This window comes from Loxodonta africana, chromosome 15 (genome assembly GCF_030014295.1).
Source record: "Loxodonta africana isolate mLoxAfr1 chromosome 15, mLoxAfr1.hap2, whole genome shotgun sequence".
Lineage (NCBI taxonomy): Eukaryota > Metazoa > Chordata > Mammalia > Proboscidea > Elephantidae > Loxodonta > Loxodonta africana.
Genome location: NC_087356.1, coordinates 670,367 through 687,928, shown reverse-complemented (window position 1 = coordinate 687,928; position 17,562 = coordinate 670,367). Strand labels below are relative to the sequence as shown.

General features: G+C 43.5%; 1 protein-coding gene across 15 annotated transcripts in view; it reads left to right on the top strand.

Annotated features, from left to right (window-relative positions):
- The window catches only part of BCL2L11 (BCL2 like 11), a 77,696-nt gene that overhangs the window by 19,792 nt on the left and 40,342 nt on the right, over positions 1 to 17,562 (top strand). For 6 of the 15 annotated variants that reach the window (XR_010317856.1, XR_010317857.1, XM_064268370.1 and 3 more), the window contains one exon: positions 7,971 to 8,080. The exons of 2 other annotated variants lie outside the window; for them this stretch is intronic. Coding sequence is in view for 10 of the 13 variants with exons in the window: in XM_064268370.1 (XP_064124440.1) it covers positions 7,971 to 8,080 (110 nt within the window). In the remaining 3 variants the exon portion in view is untranslated. Of the gene's footprint in view, positions 1 to 724; positions 1,226 to 7,970; positions 14,916 to 15,962; positions 17,561 to 17,562 lie in introns of those variants that run through there. 7 more of the 15 variants (XM_023541131.2, XM_023541122.2, XM_064268369.1 and 4 more) reach the window with 4 other exon arrangements.

Genomic DNA, 17,562 nt, shown 5'->3' with positions numbered 1-17,562 from the left:
GGGAAGAAAGGCCTGGCAATTTACTTCCAAATATCAGCCGATGATGACCCTATGGGTCACAAAGGTCCAGTCCCGTTGTGGGTAGGAGGAATGATAGACTGTGTCTATGCCAGAGGATGGAGTCAAGGCTGGTTGGGCAGGTTATAAGGAAACATTTCAGTTCCCTGCGGGCCAGGAGGTTGTAGCAGTCACACCCTTTAACCTGAGGAAGCAGGCCACACCTGTCCTGGAAGAGGGCACAGAGGCCCGGAGATCAGGTGTCATGTGAAGAGCGCCCTGCATGGTCTCCCGTCTGTCTGAGGTACTGGAGTTCGGTGAGCGTTAAGCAGACATTTTCTCAGATGTAGGCGGCTGCCGGCTTTCCACCAGCCTCTAGTAAATGAGTGGTAAGTGTCAGGGACAGCTCAGGTGAACCTGGAAAACTAGGACTTCTGATGGAATAAGAAATGAGTGACAATGTGCAGCACGTTCTTCTTTAAAGCCTTAGATTTCTTACTGTCACAAACAGGTCATAGTGAGAGGGAAAATCCCGTGAGCGCTGGGATAGTTTCCAGGTTTCTGCCCATCCTTTGTAGCTGTGGCTTCCTGGCAGTTTCCAGTGGTCAGACTGGAAATTGATGAAAGCGGCTTGTTTTGACTTTCTAACCTGGGGCCACGGAATGGCTGTGGGCGGTGCAAAGCCAGATACACAGTGTTAAGTATTGTTTGTGGTGTTTTATCTCAGCAGCTGTTTTTAAAGCTCTGTCTTGAGTTCGTGTACTGCCTGGGCTTGTCACAACTGTGTCCCGGGGCAACGTGGACGTAGGAATCTGTGAGTACTAATGCTGAGTGCCGAAAGAGCCTCTTATGTCTAACTTTCATCCATAGCTAGGGGAACTGATAGGGGATTTATCAAAAAATAAAGTGATGCAAGGAGAGCTGGACCAGGTCTCTGTGGGTGTCGGGGAAAAAAGAGAAATCGATTTTTAGGTTATTTTACCTGAGAATCACTGGAGTTGAAGATTTTCAAATAGGTGATTCTGGTAGTGTCCACTGCAGTGAAACCATGAGGGCAGCTGCTCTCTCTCTCCTGCAGCCGTTGACACGACCTGGGCAGGTGAGCTGTCTGATCACTTGGGCGGGTTTCCTCAGGCAATGGTCGTGGGCTGACCGACTGCTTTTTTCCTTCTGTAGGCTGCAGAGAATTCTGAATTCAAAAAGATATTTCTAAAGATACGCAAGTAAGTAAGGAGACTGTGGGATTTAATAAACATCCCAAAACTTTTATTTTTCCAAATGACTGTTGAGCTTCAAAGTGGCTGTCACTTATAGAAGCAGTGCTTCTTCTAAACTTTCTTTGAACATCACTTTTGCAGTTGGTTTTACAGCTGGTTTCAGAGTACAAGGAAACAGTCTTTTACCTCGTCCTTTATGGCTTTGGGTTGTTAATCAGACTGCCCTCAGGAAATGAAGATGGTCGGGGCCCCAGGATGTCAAGAGCAGGGGCCTTTTGTCCCTCTACCTTTTCTCTCTTGGCCCACAGCCCCACAGTGTGGTAAAAGGTGTGTCACATATTTGGCTAAGTATGTTCTGTTGTGTGTTTAAAACTTTCATTTCATTGAAGTCATATAATCTGGTAATTTTGGGGATTGAGAAATCATTTTTCAGCTCTGAGTTGAATATCAATTCAGAGCTTAATGTTTACCATTTGTTCCACCTGGGTCCATAGAGCTTAGTGTTGATCGTTTTAAAATCTAATCAGGATCCTACCCAAGTATTTGTAGATCACTGAACATCTAAAAGCAATGTAGAGTGGAGTGTTTCTGTGAATTTTAGTGGGTTTTGGTACCACATTTTGAAATTCCAGTAATGACTTTGTGGGTATAAAAATGGCGTACCATGTGTGAGAGTAGCTCGCGGGGCCTGAAACCCAGTACAGGCGACCTCCCTGGGTTATGAACGAGACCCGTTCCCAAGCCTGTCTTTAAGGTAAGTCAGAACAGATAGATACAGTTCTTATTTAGCGCCAGTTAGTCAAATGTTGTCTTATTATATAGTATATGTTTTACCTTTCTATGCCCAAAAACAAGGAACACTGCCAAACCACACGTTTTCATGAGCGTCACGAAGTAGTGCGTGCATTTCGTTATCACAAACCATTGTATTTAACTCATTTTTAATGGAAGCGGCTTTATGGCAGTCTGTTCTTATGTACGGAGTCGTCTGTAAGTCATACATTGGTCACCGGGGGGCTGCTGGCAGAGGTGGGTGATGGTGGCTTGTAGCTCCCTGGAGGTGTGAGCTGCGCTGGTCCTGTTCCTCGGGAGGAGATGGTGGCTATGGAACGCTCCTGTGTGACCCCCCCGCCCCAGCACAGGCTGCTGTCACCGCCAGCATCCTCACAGAGCGGGGCCTGCGGGGTTTACAAAGAGTTGGAATGAATTTCGTGACATGACTTCAGCTCCTCTGAACACTTCCTGTTTGTAACAACGGGATAGAAGCTGTCTGGCATTCAGGAGAAATCGGAAAGTTTGTCTTGACTGTTGAGCTTATTATGAATTTACAGTCTTTTTTTTTTTCCCAATTTTCCTGTACTGACTGGCAGTGCTGCAGAAAGCCCTTTTCACTATCAATCACTTAAACCACGATATTAATTTCACTATCAACCTGATTTCACTATCAGCCACTTAACCACGATATTAATTTTTTTCAATTGCTGAGTTTTAGGCTTTGAAACGACCTTCTGGGTTGGAAAGTAGTTCTGCAGCTGAGCCAGAACAGTCTGCTGATGAAATAACCTGCATCTTTTAGGAACTCAGAGTTCTTTGGCACTGAACATACCCCCTCCTGGGTATACACAAGTGGATTGATTATACCTTGTAGCATTTTCCCTTATGAAATAATAATACCAGTAACTTCTGAATATAAAAAATCAGAAGAAAATTATTTCTAAGAGTTTTGATGAAAATTCAGCTAACGTATCACACTTTTGATACAATTATGGGGTCTGACACAGTTGCATTATAAAAGTTTTGATTAGTGGTCTTTGTTAGGAGTAAAGAGAAAGGAAGCCTGAATCCAGCAGGTTCCCTGGGCCTCAGTCTGGTGCTTGCGGGATTGGGCCAGCCTCCTGTGGACTTCAGACTTAGCCTGCCCTTTACAGCTTTGCAGCAGCTTCACGTTGAGAGCGGTTTATGCTTCATTATGCTCTTTTATTTTTATTTTTTCCTTGGAGTTTTACTACTGGGCTTGTGGAGCAAAACACTTTCTCACATGCTAAAACTACGTTTTCTATGAGTGAAAAAGTACCTCGTAAGAATTTTCCCTTTGAAAAATTTCTGAAGTTTTATGTTCATGTAAGATGTTAAAAACCTAACCTTCCTACTTAATAATTAAGAGATTTTAAGTTTCAAATAAAGACTTTTTTTTTTTAATCCAAGAGAAAGGATGTGAGAGAGAGAATATGAGAAGCCAAGACAGAAACTGCGATGTCTTCTGTAACGTAATCTCAGAAATGGCACGCGGTCGCCTGCCTTGTCCTCTTGGCCACGTAGACCTGTGCTGGCTCAGTGTGAGGGGGCCGTATAGGACTGTGAGTACCAGGAAGTAGGATCCCTGGGGGCCGTCTTGGAGGCTGGCTGCCACAGTGGTGGTTGTGGATTGAGTTGTGTTCCCCCAAAATATATGTTAAAAACCTGACCACAAATGGGAGTCCCTGGGTGGTGCAGTTGGTCCGGTACTCATCTACTAGCCAAAATGTTGGCAGTTCCAGTCCACCCAGAGGTGCCTCCTCGGAAGAGAGGCCTGGTTTCCAAAAGGTCCCAGCCTTGAAAACCCTAGGAGCATTTCTGGTCTGACACCTAAAGGTGGCCATGAGTCAGAAATGACTCAGTGGCAACTAACAGCAACAATGTGTGCAAATATGATCCTATTTGGAAATAGAATTTTTCTTGTAAAGACTCATTTTATTGATCACGTATCAACATGTAGGATTGTTAGGCACAACACAGATAGCGAAACAAAATTTGTGTGTGCCTGATATCTTATAGACCGGAAGTACGAACTTAAGCTGTATTTTTGATAGATTGACTGTGTTAAAGTGGGGGTATTCTGGTTGGTGGTTGGTGTGCAGACCGGATATGGTAGTGAGGTTGGAGCGGGTACGTATTTCATACCCTCACTGCCTCTGAACCCTGTGAACTTTTACCATTGTGGCGGCCCCTCCCCCCGTCCAGCTGACTCTGGTGAGAAACCTGGAACAGGGGGAGATAGTGGGGCAGGATTAAGCCAACTGGTGATAAAGAGAATAAAATCCCTGATCCTGGCTCTGACCAGTGTCCAGGAGGCTGACAAGCAAGCCTCTAGGTCTGACCACCAGACCCCGTTTTGTTTTCTGTTAGCTTCTCGTGTGGCCTGAGACCAAATGAGAGTCACTAATATTAGTGATGAAGTTAACAGTCCTCCCCCCCCAAAAGAAGATATTTTGTTACTTGAAAAATAATCTTTGAAATTTATATTGAAAAATGCACTTTATTAACAGATTAAAGCTACCTTTTAAAATACCTTTTAAAACACAGGAATAGAATACCTTTTAAATATCTAAATAGAATTTTTGTTTTATAATTTGACTTTATAGCCGTATATTCTGTGTAAATATTTACCAGATCTTTATGCAGAATGCGTGTTGACCATTAGGTTTACAGATTCAAGGATCAGGAATTGCTTTTGTTTGGCCTCTGAAAAAAGCTGAAACCGTTCATGTTGAAAAACCAAGTGAGGACAGGTGCGATCCTAGTCTAGACAGACCAGTCCCTTTTGCAAAGTTTAATTTTTATTATACTCTGCCCTTTTATGACAACTTAAAAAAATACGTGTAAGTACAGTTGATGGATCTTTACTTATCTGCTACTGCCAATTACAGTCTATCCTGAACCTGGCGTAATTCATTAAAAAAAAAAAAAAAAATTCATTACCTTCGGTTAATTCAACTCTCCTTAAGGGTGTCAGGGCAGCTCCCCCATAATTTCTTTTCCTTTGCTCAGTCTTGTCCAGGCTCTAGTCTGTGGCTGCCTGACCCACAATCATTGAGGGAACTCGTTTGTAAAAGTGCGTTCTGCTGGCCTCTCTGGACACCTCCCGCCCTGCATTCTCTCACTCCACTGAGGCGCCCAGACCCTCATGGATATGTCTACATCAGTGCCTTTATTAAAGCTCACAGCAACCGAGCTTTTTCTTTTAACAGAAGAAACAGGCCATCTGTCTATCTCCTTCACCTCCTTACCCCAGAAAACGTGAGGGTCCTCGTCTGTAAGATGGACACCTTGAATTCGGCCAGCAAGGTTCCATATTTCCTTCTTAGCTGCTGGGTGGGTTGACACATTGACTGCGTGCTAGCTTTGTAAATTGCCCTCTGACACAGACTGACCCCTCTCTTTATGCTTCTGGTTGCCGGCTCATACACAAACCAGGCAGAGCTTTTAAACCACACAAATAAGTAAAGGTGTTAAATAGAATTTAATAAGATTCACTTAGGGGCTGGGAAGTTACTTTTATGTTGTATTATAAGAAGTACAAGGTACACGTACAAGCATGTTTGTCCAGGAGAAGCTTAACATTTAATTGAAATTAAATGTTTAATCCATGAGAATGAAGCTCCATGGATGGAATCAGGGCCCGGCCTCTTTTGTTGCAGTACCCTGGAAAACCTCCTAGAACATGTCTGGTATATGGCTTGTTCAGTAAATTAGTGCATATCTTAGTTTATTAAACATCAGACAACTTGGGCAGCAATTTTTACTAATCTGCCATCTTTGTAAAACACAGTCTGTATTTCACAGATTTTCTTTTGATAGCTTTTTCTTCATTTCTGACTGTAGGATTGAAGGTAAGTTATTCTTTCAAGGAGATCTGTGTCTAGAGGGGGGTGAGGGGGGTTCTAAAACTTGGCAGAGGTGGGTGCCTGTGGCCATGTGACGCCCAGCTGGCTGGCTGGCTGTTCACCTTGTCTGTGGGCAGGCGCATCGTGTCACGGGGTTACGTGAGACCACACTGCGAAGCTCACTGCAGGCCCTGACATAGCAGGCCCTCAAAGAAAACATGCTTTCCTTTTCCTTAACAGCAAGTTAACCTGTGAAAAGCTTATAACATGGGGGAGGGAGTGCCCGATTGCTGGCAGGATTTAAAAAATAGGATTGATTTGATACCCATGCTCTAACGAACCCTTCAGGGCTACGTGCAAAGGACAAGGAGATGACCTTTTACCACATATTGCATGCTCAGGTCCGCACTGAAGTGGTTATGCCAGCTTTGTCATTTGAAATTTAACTGGCGTGGATTAATGTTAGAAATGTTATTTCTACTGTAAATAATGTTTAAAAAATTATTTTTTATGTGGTTGGATGTATATACAGGGAATATACCTGACTTATCCTAAAGTTTTCCCCCGACCATCAGCCTTTCTGGTTGTCCTCCTGGCTTCCATTAGCGGTTTTTTCCTCTGCCTGATTCTGAGTGCAGCCCTCCCCACCAACACTCCCCCCCCTCAACCTGCACTTAGCACGTGTGATACCCTGCCTTTCCCAGGCGCCCATGTCTTTTTGGGATCATTGTTAAATTCACTTGTATGGGAACCTGGGACAGAGGAGATGAAGGAAGAGTCTTGAGAAGAATTGTAAAAAAAAGCTTCAAAAAGTTAGCTTTTATAGAGCTGTGAATCAACATCAGTTTTATTGACCTTTTACAAAAATACAAAACAGGAAACTATATTAATGTTAATACAAAACTCAGTTATCATAGGTCTTGAAAATATTTTGCTGTGGTTAAAGCGTAACACTTTTGTTCGTGAGTGCAGCCTGTCCGTCTTAAGGGCAGGTTAATGTAGGTGACATTGAATAGCAGCTGAAATCCAAGCATCCTATCTGTTTTCTGTGGACACGTGTTACTCAGCTGTTTTCTTCTGAGTGGCATGCTTTTCCATATCGTGAAGGGAGAATGTTATCTTCTAACATAATCGGAAGGTGGAACCTTTTGACAACTCAAAATCTGGTTCGCCTTCCTTTTTGGCTGTCACATGACTTTTACAGGTTTCACTAACAATCCGATGAATGGTCTGGGCGGGAGTGTTAGCAATGGCTTAATGAGGGGGCAGACCTCCCTCCTTTCTCTCTTTTCAAAAATGCCTTTGCTTCTATACCCAGTACATTTCCTCTACCCATGTGGTGTTCATAGTCTTGAATCCGTCTTTATTAGCTCCTTTGATATTGAGGCAAAACATGCAATTACGCTTTCATTTAGCCCTGTGACAGCGCTTCTGAAGACTGGCTGTTCCTCTAGCAGTATCTGCTTCCACAGAAGTGGTCTTATCCAGGTAGCCTGTTTTAGTTTCTCATGTTTTTGCTTATTTTGCTTAGAACAGAACAGTTTCTCCTGATATTCCTATATGATGGTTGAAATTTTCCTAGGGATTTTACCTTGTATTAAGACCAGAAGGGCCCTGGCAGTGCGGTGGTTAGGAGCTCAGGCTCCTAAGCAAAAGATTGGCAGTTTGAATCCACCAGCTGCTCCTTGGAAGCTCTGTGGGGCAGTTCTACTCTGTCCTATAGGGCTGCTATGGGTTGTGGTCGACTTGTCAGCAACGGGTATGGTTTTTGGTTTTATTAAGACCAAAAGTAGTTATTTTACTGACATCCTGTATTTTTATGTTCTAATATGTTTGAAGTGTTTTTCTTTGATAATATTTATTGCACTATTTTGGTGGATGTTTATCTTCTTGAAATGGCAACATGTAATTAATTGGTCAGGTATTTTTAAATTTTGTGATCCTGAGTCCCCGGTTATATAACAGACCCACCACGATAAGCTTTACGTGTTGTTGTAAACCTTGTAGTCAGAGAACTTCCAGCAATGGGCAGGAGTGTGCGAGGCAGGCTTTGGAATGTACTAAATGATCTGTGGAAAACAAGGTGAGTTTTGTTTTGTTTGTTCTGTTGCAGCTTCCATGAGGCAGTCTCAGGCTCTACCTGCAGACCTGCGCCCGGAGATCTGGATTGCGCGAGAGCTACGGCGCATTGGAGACGAATTCAATGCCTACTACCCAAGGAGGGTAATGTGTCCTCTTTACCCCTTTTCCTCTCATGTCCTTCTCCCCCACCATGGTAGGAGGGTAATGCATTTTCTTTACCCCCTTTTCTTCTCAAATCCTTCTCCCCTACCACGGTAAAAAAAAAAAAAGATGACTGATAATAACTATATGCTTATTCTGCAAATGAAAGCTGTTGCCTATGTGTGACCTCCCATGTTTTTCCTTTCCCATTTTTCATTTGCTTTATGGCTAAATTTTAATGATGGTAAATAAAGCAGAGTATAAGGTGGCAAAGGAATTTCATGAACACCTTAAAACATCAATGTTTAAAAATGGATTATTGTATGCTTTGAAATATTTCTACATAATTATGATTAACATAGTTTTCAATCCTTATAGGGTATTTTTTGTACTCGCTTTAGGAAGTTTAGGTCAAAATTAAAGAAATTAAAACATTTCCATCTTCGCTCAGCCAGCGGGAACAGCGCCAGCACAGATCTGAAAGGCTCTTGGATAGCAGGAGGCTCGAGTGAGAGCAGGATAACCGTTGCCCTTCCTATCCCATTGCTGTCGTTGGACATTTATTTGTTGAAATATATTAAAAAAAGAGGCTACTAATTAATAGCCTGTAATTTGTAGTATAAAAATTGAGATTATGGACACCAACGACTGCCACTTAAATCATGAGGTGTATTCTTGATTTCCCTTTTTTTTTTTCTCAAGTTAACCCCATATCTTCTGTAGACACAACGTATATTTTTTATTTTGTGAGTGGCAATAGGTGTTACCATTTGGACATCTTTTTCACGCAGAAGACATTTTAGAACTTACAGGCTTTTACTCTGGGAGTTAGGGCCATTGAGAGCATGTGTGACCACTTTCTGTAAGGGGCATGCTAAGAGATACGTGATGTAAGTATTTTTGACTTGTTTGCTTTTTTACAAACAACCTTGTTTGAAGGTATTTCTGTTGATTTATCCAAAAGGAACACACTGAGTCTTATTTTGTGGAAAATGTCGTAATTGTTAATAGCATTCTTTCTTATTTTGTAACTTCTGGCTTATTTTTTCTGAACACTGTTGTTTCAGAATTTCATTATTGTATCTCTTTAAGTTTTTTTTTTTTTTTTTTTTTGCTTGTTTTTCCTGTGGGTGGTCATGCTCAGAGCATTAGTTTCTTTTTGAGCTAGCTATTGCTAAGTAACTGGATGCTACCTATTGATTATTTTGAATCATTCTTATTTTCCTGTCTATGTACAAGGCTTCTCAAGCTTCTTGTAAATGCTCACAGGGGTATTTTCCTCATTACAAGGGAGTCTTCCATTTCAGCGGTGGAGAATCTCCCTGAGGGCGTCAGGGACTATGCGGTAACACACAGAGGGTCCTTTTCATGCCTTCATGTGGGGTGTGGATGTGTGTGTGTGATAGGAACTGTGCTGTAGTCATGTTCTGTCATTAAATGAGTGTCACATTTGGTAAGTGGGCTTAGAAACCTCTTAGGATCCTGTTTTTGGCTGGCAAAATGCCTGGCATCCTACACCTGATGTGGACCAATTCAAGAACATAAATTCCTTTTTAGCCTAGATCTAAAACGGTAATTTTTTAGAAGGTTGATAGTTATTATAATTTGCCACTAAAGTTACTTGTACCCCAGATTTCTATGCCTTGGTTCACCTAAAGGGATTTTGATATGACTGTGTTTTAAAACAGTAGGTGTGAAGGTTAAGGTTGTGTGTCAGCCTGGCTGGGCCATGATTCTCAGTAGCTTGGCAGTTATAGAATGATGTAGTTTAGCAGTTACGTAATGATGTAGCCATCCTCCATGATGTGATCTGAGGTGATTAGCCATTCAGTTGTAAGGGGAGTTTCCTCGTGACTGTGGCCTGCATCCAATATATTTATGGATGTTCTGGCAAAGCTTGCTTGCTTGCTTTGGATCCTGCATCCAATTCATCATCGTTAGACCTCCAGTTCTTGGGACTTGAGCCAGCAGCCTGCAGTATTGTCTGCTGATCTTGGGATTCATCAGCCTCCACAGCCTGTGAGCCAGTGGCCTGCCGTCTGACCTGTTTATCTTGGGTTCGTCAGCCCTTGTAGGTACGTGAGTCAAGAGAAGCCTCTAGCCTGACGCCTGACCCACAGAGTTGGAACTTGCCGGCCTCTGTAGCCACATGAGCCATTTCATTGAGATAAATCTTGCTCTCTCTATACATATGCTTCGTTGGTTTTGCTTCTCTAGAGAATCCAGCCTAAGACATTTGGTACCGAGAGTGGTTCTAGAGAAGCAAAATCATAAGGATGAGCTTTCTAAATTGGTTCTGAAGTCTGAGAAGGCACTGATAACTATACCTCCATAGTAAAGAAGACACTGCTAATCCGTGGCATGAGGTGACAACAGAAATATGCAAAATATCGCTGCCAGTAGATCAAGTATTGATGAGAAGCAAGGCCCTGGATGATCACATGTTTGATACTTTTCCACAGTTCTGTCAGAATGGGAAGACATTGATGAATGTTCTCAGGATCCACCCCCACCACCTATTTTTGTTTCTAGGCCTATAACTAGACTTATGTCCTATTGACCCCAAAAGGTGAAGTGTAAAGTGTAACCCGGGAGGAGGTACACTACACCCCAAAAGAACTGCTTGGCTTTTATAATACACACAAACAGAAACCTAGGGAATATGTGTGGGGAAATTGTGCAAGAAACATAAAGTGAGGTAAATCTGCGTTTATTGAAATGGGTCTGTTAAGCATAGATTCTTCATTCAGTGTTTCAGCTCAAGAGATTAGGAAAGGATCTAATAGTTTGGTTGTTTCGCTGAAGCATGGATTATGTGGTGGCCTACATGAAATCAAGTGGAAGTACCAGGGCTGCCTTGGTGTACTGTAGAAGAAGGTATCCAAAGGCTTAGGGAATTTGGCGTGCTAGGGTGGATTTATCAGGTTAGATCCACAGACCCACATGTGGAATGCCCAGGGAACACATCTTTTATCACAACAGTGAGGAGCAAATTTGTGAAGGGAGCCCCAGCATCCTGAAGACTACCATGATTGCTATTTTATGTAAGTCAGATTTGACAGTGGGGACTGCCCTAACTGAATTAAGACACCTAACTGCAACAGGGTTGATTGGACTCTATGGTGAGAAGGGCCAAGGGATGGTACTCCGTTGGCAAAGACAAGGTGGGCATGGCTACTGCAATGGACAGTGGAGTCAAAGCAGTAATCAGAATAGCCTGACTCTTACGGACTTATGGTGATGGCTCCTTAGTCATGATGTCCCTAGGAGTGCAATAGATGGGAAATCTACTAATTTACTTGATCTATATAAGCAGAAGAATTCAAGGTCGATCAAACAGTAGTCTTAAGTTGAATCATCAGAATAGAGTCATGACCCCTCAGTCAATTCACAGACTTGAGCCAGATTACAGACCCACAACCTCTTGAATGAAGGGGAGACTGGATCCTCTTGAGGAAAGGCTCTGCTACACTGCCAAAAATTTATACTGTTAACTGGTCTCTCAGCTTTCTCCAAAGGGATCTACGGCCTTTTATGAGAGTGACTGTTCATGGGGGGAAGGAAATAATCCGTCTTATAGGAGATTTCTGAATACTGACTCTAAACTGACACTAATTCTAGGAGACCCAAAACTTCACTGTGGCCCACCAGTGTATGAAGGTCAGGTTATTAATGGAGTCTTAGCTGAGGTTCATCTCACAGTAGATCCTGTGTGTCCCTAAACCTATCCTGTAGTGATTTCCCCAGTTCCAGAAAGCACAATTGAAATAGATACACTCGGAAACTGGCAGAACCTCCTCACTGGATCTCTGACAAGTGGAGTAAGGGCTGTTACAGTAGGAGGAGTTAAATGGAAGCTATTAGACTTCCCCTACCTAGGAAAATAGTAAACCAAAAGCAACACTGCATTCCTGGAGGGATTGCAGAGATCACTGCCACCATCAAAGACTTGAAAGATGCAGGGGTGGTAATTTCCACAGTATTCACATTCAACTCCCTTATTTGGCTTGTGCAAAAAACATAGATCTTGGAGAATGACAGGGGATAATCAAAGACTTAACCAGGTGGTGACCCCAATTGCAGCTGCTGTTTGAGATGTAGTCTCATTGCCTGAGCAAATTAAGACATCTCCTGGTACCTGGTATGCAGCTATTGAGCTGGCCAATGCCTTTTTCTTGATTCTGGTTTCAGAGAACACCAGAAGCAGCTTGCCTTCAGTTGGCAAGGCCAGCAATACACCTTTACTATCCTACCTCAGAGGTATATTGATCATCCAGCCTTATGACATAATTTCGTCCACAGTGACCTTGATTGCCTTTCCCTTCCACAGGACGTCACACTGGTCCGTAACATTGATGACATCATGCTGATTGGACCTAGTAAGGAAGAAATGTCAATGACTCTGGACTTATGGATAAAACATTTGCTTGTCAGAGGGTGGGAAATTAATCCGATAGAAATTTAAGTGCCTTCCATCTTACTGAAATTTCCAGGAGCTCAATGGCGTGGGAACATGTTGAGATTTCTGTCTAAAGTGAAGGCTAAGTTGTGACATCTGGCCCCTACAACTAAAAAGGCATAACACCTGCTGGGCCTGTTTGGGTTTTGGAGGCAGCATATCCCTCATTTGGGTGTGCTACTCCTCCCTATTTATCAAGTGACTCGAAAAACTACTAGTTTTAAGTGGGGCCCAGAACAAGAGAAGGCCCAGCAACAGGCTCAGGCTGCTGTGCAAGTCACTCTGCCACTTGGCTGTATGATCTGGCTGAGCCAATGGTGCTCGAAGTGTCAGTAGCAGACTATCTTAGTCATCTAGTGCTGCTATAACACAAACACCACAAGTGGATGGTTTTAACAAAGAGAAATTTATTTCCTCAGTGTAAAGTAGGCTAAAAGTCCAAATTCAGGGTGTCATCTCCAGGGCAAGGCTTTCTCTCTCTGTCAGCTGTGGAGGAAGATTCCTTTTCCTCAAACTTCCCTTGGTCGAAGAACTTCTCAGATGCAGGGACCCCGGGTCCAAAGGATGCGCTTTTCTCCCAGTGCTTCTTTCTTGATGGCATGAGGTCCCCAACTCTCTGATTGCTTCCATGTCCTTTTATCTCTTGAGAGATAGAAGGTGGTGCAGGCCACACCCTGTGGAAACTCCCTTTACATTGGATCAGGGAGGGGCCTTGAGTAAGGGTGGTGTTACAATCCCACCCTAATCCTCTTAACATAAATTTACAATCACAAAATTAAGGACAACCATACATGGCCCAACTAAGTTGATAGAAAGATTTTTTGGAGGACATAATTCAAGCCATGACACAGACAGAGATGCTGTTTGGAGTCTCTGTTGATGAATCACAGTGCAGACCCTTAGGATTTTGGAGCAAAGCCCTGCCATCCTCTGCAGATAACTACTCTCCTTTTGAGAAACAGCTTTTGGCTTGTCACTGGGCCTTAGTAGAGACTGAATGCTTAACTATGGCCCACCAAGTCACCATGAAGCCTGAGCTGCTCGTCATGAACTGGGTGTTGTCTGACCTACAGAGCCATATGGAAGTGGTATATATGAGATCAGGCCTGAGCAGGACCTGAAGGCACAAGTAAGTTACTTGAGGAAGTGGCCCAGATGCTCATGGTCTCCACTCCTGTCACATTACCTTCCATCTCCGAGCCTGCACCTACAGCCTTATGGGAAATTCCTTATGATCAGTTGACTGAGGAAGAGAAAACTTCTTCCTGGTTTACAGGTGGCTCTATGTTCAATATGCAGGCCCTACTCGAAAGTGAACAATGGCAGCACTACAGCCCCTTTCTGGGACCTCCTTGACAGTGGTGAAGGGAATTCCTCCCAATGGGCAGAACTTTGAGCAATGCACATGGTTGTTCACTTTGCTTGGAAGGAGAAATGACCGGATGTGAAATTGTATACTGATTAATGAGCTGTGGCCAGTGGCTTGACTGGATGGTCAGGGACTTGGAAGGAACATGATTGGAAAATTGGTGACGAGGAGGTACAGGGAAAAGGTACGTGAAGCAGTGAAGATATTTGTCTCATATGAATGCTCACCAAAGGGTGACTTAAGCAGAGGAGGATTTTAACAATCAAGTGGATAGGATGATGTGTTCTTTGGAAATCAGTCAAGCTCTTTCCCGAGCTACTCCCATCATTGCCCAATGACCTCATGAACAAAGTGGTCATGGTGGCAGGGTTGGAGGTTATGCATGGGTTCAGCAGTATGGACTTCCATTCACCAAAACTGACTTGGCGACAGCCGCTGCTGAGTGCTCAATCTGCCAGCAGCAGAGAGCAACACTGAGTCCCTGATACGGCACCATTCCTCAAAGCAACCAGCCAGCAACCCGGTGGCTGGTTGATTACATTGAACTGCTTGCATCATGGAAAGGGCAGCGTTTCATTCTTCCTGGGATAGACACTTACTCTGGATACAGTTTTACCTTCCCTGCACGCAATGCTTTTGCCAAAACTACCATTCATGGACTTACAGAATGCCTTATCCACCGTCATAGTATTGCGCACAGCATTGCCTCGTATCCAGGGAGTCACTGCACAGCAAATGAAATGCAAAAGTGGGCCCATGCTCTTGGAATTCACTGGTCTTAGCATGTTCCCCAGCATCCTTAAACAGCTAGCTTGATAGAATGATGGAATGGCCTTCTGAAGACACAGTTATGGTGCCATCTATTTGGTAATACTTTGCAGCATTGGGGCAGTATTCTTTAGGAGGCCATATGTGCTCTAAGCCAGCTTTTAGTATATGGTGCTGTTTCTCCCACAGCCAAGATCCATCATTTCAGGAATCAAGGGGTAGAGATGGGAGTGGCACCACTTTCTATTACCCCTAGTGCCCCACTTGCAAGATTTTTGCATCCTGTCCCTGCGACCCTATACTCTGCAGGTCTAGAGGTCTTAGTTTTAAAAGGAAGAATGCCCCCACCTGGAGACACAACATGAATTCCAGTGAGCTAGAAGTTCAGAATGTCACCTGGCCACTTTGGTGTCCTCATGCCCCTGTACCAACGTGCAAAAAAGGGAGTTACCATACTGGTTGGTGTGATTAATCCTAACTATCAAGGGGAAATCGAATTGATATTACATAATGTAGGTAAAGAAGAGTATGTCTAGAAGACAGGAGATCCTTGAGGGTGTCTCTTAGTGCTACCATGGCCTGTGATTAAAGTCAATGGAAGACTACAGCAACCCAATTCCAACATGATTACTAATGGCCCAGACCCTTCAGGAATGAAGGTTCTGCTCACCCCACTAGGCAAAGAACCATGACCAGCAAAGGTACTTGCTGAGGGTAAAAGGAATAGGGAATGGATGGTGGAAGAAGGTAGTTCTAAATACCAGTTGTGACCACATGACCCATTGCAGAAATGAGGACTCTAATTGTAATGAGTATTTCTTCCTTGTGCATACATCAGATATTTTTGTTTTTTTCAGTTATAAGATGTAAGCGGGGCTAGTATGTTTTCAGTTGTATGCATGTTTGTTGTATCATGTTAGGTGCATGTATACTTTGTAATTGCCTTTAGAAATTATGTATGGTTTAAGGAGACGTGTCCGGGTGCCAAGTTGACAGGAGGCGGACTGTGGTGGTTAAGTTATGTTAACTTGGCTGGGCTGTGATTGTCAGTGGTTTGGCAGTTAGGTAATGATGTAGTTTAGCAGTTGTGTAATGATGGTAGTCATCCTCCGTGATGTCATCTGGTGTGATCAGCCAATCAGTTGGAAGTTTCCTTAGGGCTGTGACTTGCGTCCTATATATATATCTATATATAGATATATATATAGATATATAGATATAGATAATCTGGCAAAGCTTGCTGGCTTGCTCTGTATCCTCCATCTGGGATATCATTTGACCTCCAGTTCTTGGGACTTGATCCAGTGGTCTGCCATATTGCCTGCCAATTTGGGATTCGTCAGCCTCTGCAGCCTGTGAGCCAGTGGCCTGCCATCTGACCTGCCGACCTTGGGTTCATCAGCCCCTGCAGCTATGTGAGTCAAGAGAAGCCTCTACCCTGACATCTGACCCCTGGACTTGGGACTTTCCAGCCTGTACAACTGTGTGAGCCGTTTCCTTAAATCTCTGTGTGTGTGTGTGTGTGTGTGTGTGTGTGTGTATATACATATATATACACACACACGCACACATATATATACACACTTCACTGGTTTTGCTTCTCTAGAGAACCCAAACAGTAGTGTAAATACATCAATGCCCTGATCCCAGAGCCCAGGAGGACAGAATAATTTTTGATGGGCATAGACATCTCAGGATGAGCCTAGGTAATTGACTGACGGCCATGCAGGGCCTGTCTCTGAAGGGAATTTGTCTATGTGTTCAGGGCCAGATCTGACTGGGATGGAGCTGTCCAAGAGAGGAGGCTGTGGGCACTGGTGCCTCAGAGTCCACGTACTGCCGTGAACTCAGGAGAGGAGCACCATTCTCAGGTTGTAGCAGCCTGTGGCTGCAGACCTGGATGTGCTTATGGCATTTTGTAAACACTTCTCTTTGAATGGTGAGGATTTTCCCCAGGGCCTTCCTAGATGCGCCTGGTTGATGTACCTGCATGGTGACCGTGTGTGGTCAGTGACAAGGTACGGACTGAGGGTGGATTAGGGATTGGAGTATAGCCAGGCCCACTGCCGCTGCTGCCCTCACCTGGACTGTTGAGTGTGGTAAATAGTTCTAGTCACCTGCAGGTGAAACACAGACACTGGACCGTGTTCATTACCTTGCCTTAAGGGTGAGATAATGACATCAGATGGGTTTATACCTTCTTCCCCCTCCTCTTCTCCCAGTATTTCACAGTTTAATTAAACTGCATATGTTTAAGATTGCCTTATCTGTCTTTTCAAATGAAATGTCACCTATTCTCTGTGCTTTTGGTAAAATAAATTTGTTAGTCTCGCTGCAGTATTTGATAATTGTACATTTTGTAATTGTGCATCTTATTTTGCGTACCTTAAAAAATAATCCAGTGCAGAAATACAGTCACTGTAATTGAAGGGGTTTAGGCTTTCTAAATAGGCCAGAATATCAAGGGTTGGGTGTTGGGATAGATTCTAGGCTATAATCTCGTTTTTCTAAAACGAAGGCAGTATATTCTCCATGTGTTTCAAACACCAGACTCGGAGGCTGAGGACAGTAATGAAGTGTTCCACGAAGCCACAGACACTGGTTTTCATGGCTGAGTGTTAGAATAAAACCAGTCGGTTGTCTGTCATCACACTCATTGTCCATTGTTAAATTGTTAACTCTTGGGGATACAAATCTGGTGAGGGCCTGGGAGGCAGTTTTGGAAAATAATGAATTCAAATTACCTGCCGTCTTCGCAAGCATGGAGGTCTGCTTCATAATGGGCTTTAGCATTTTAAATATTTAGCGTCTTAGGCACCTTTCTAAAGTGTTGGTTTTTTCTTTCTGTGAGCCTTTTGAAGCCTGACAGGATATTTTCCCGTTTTT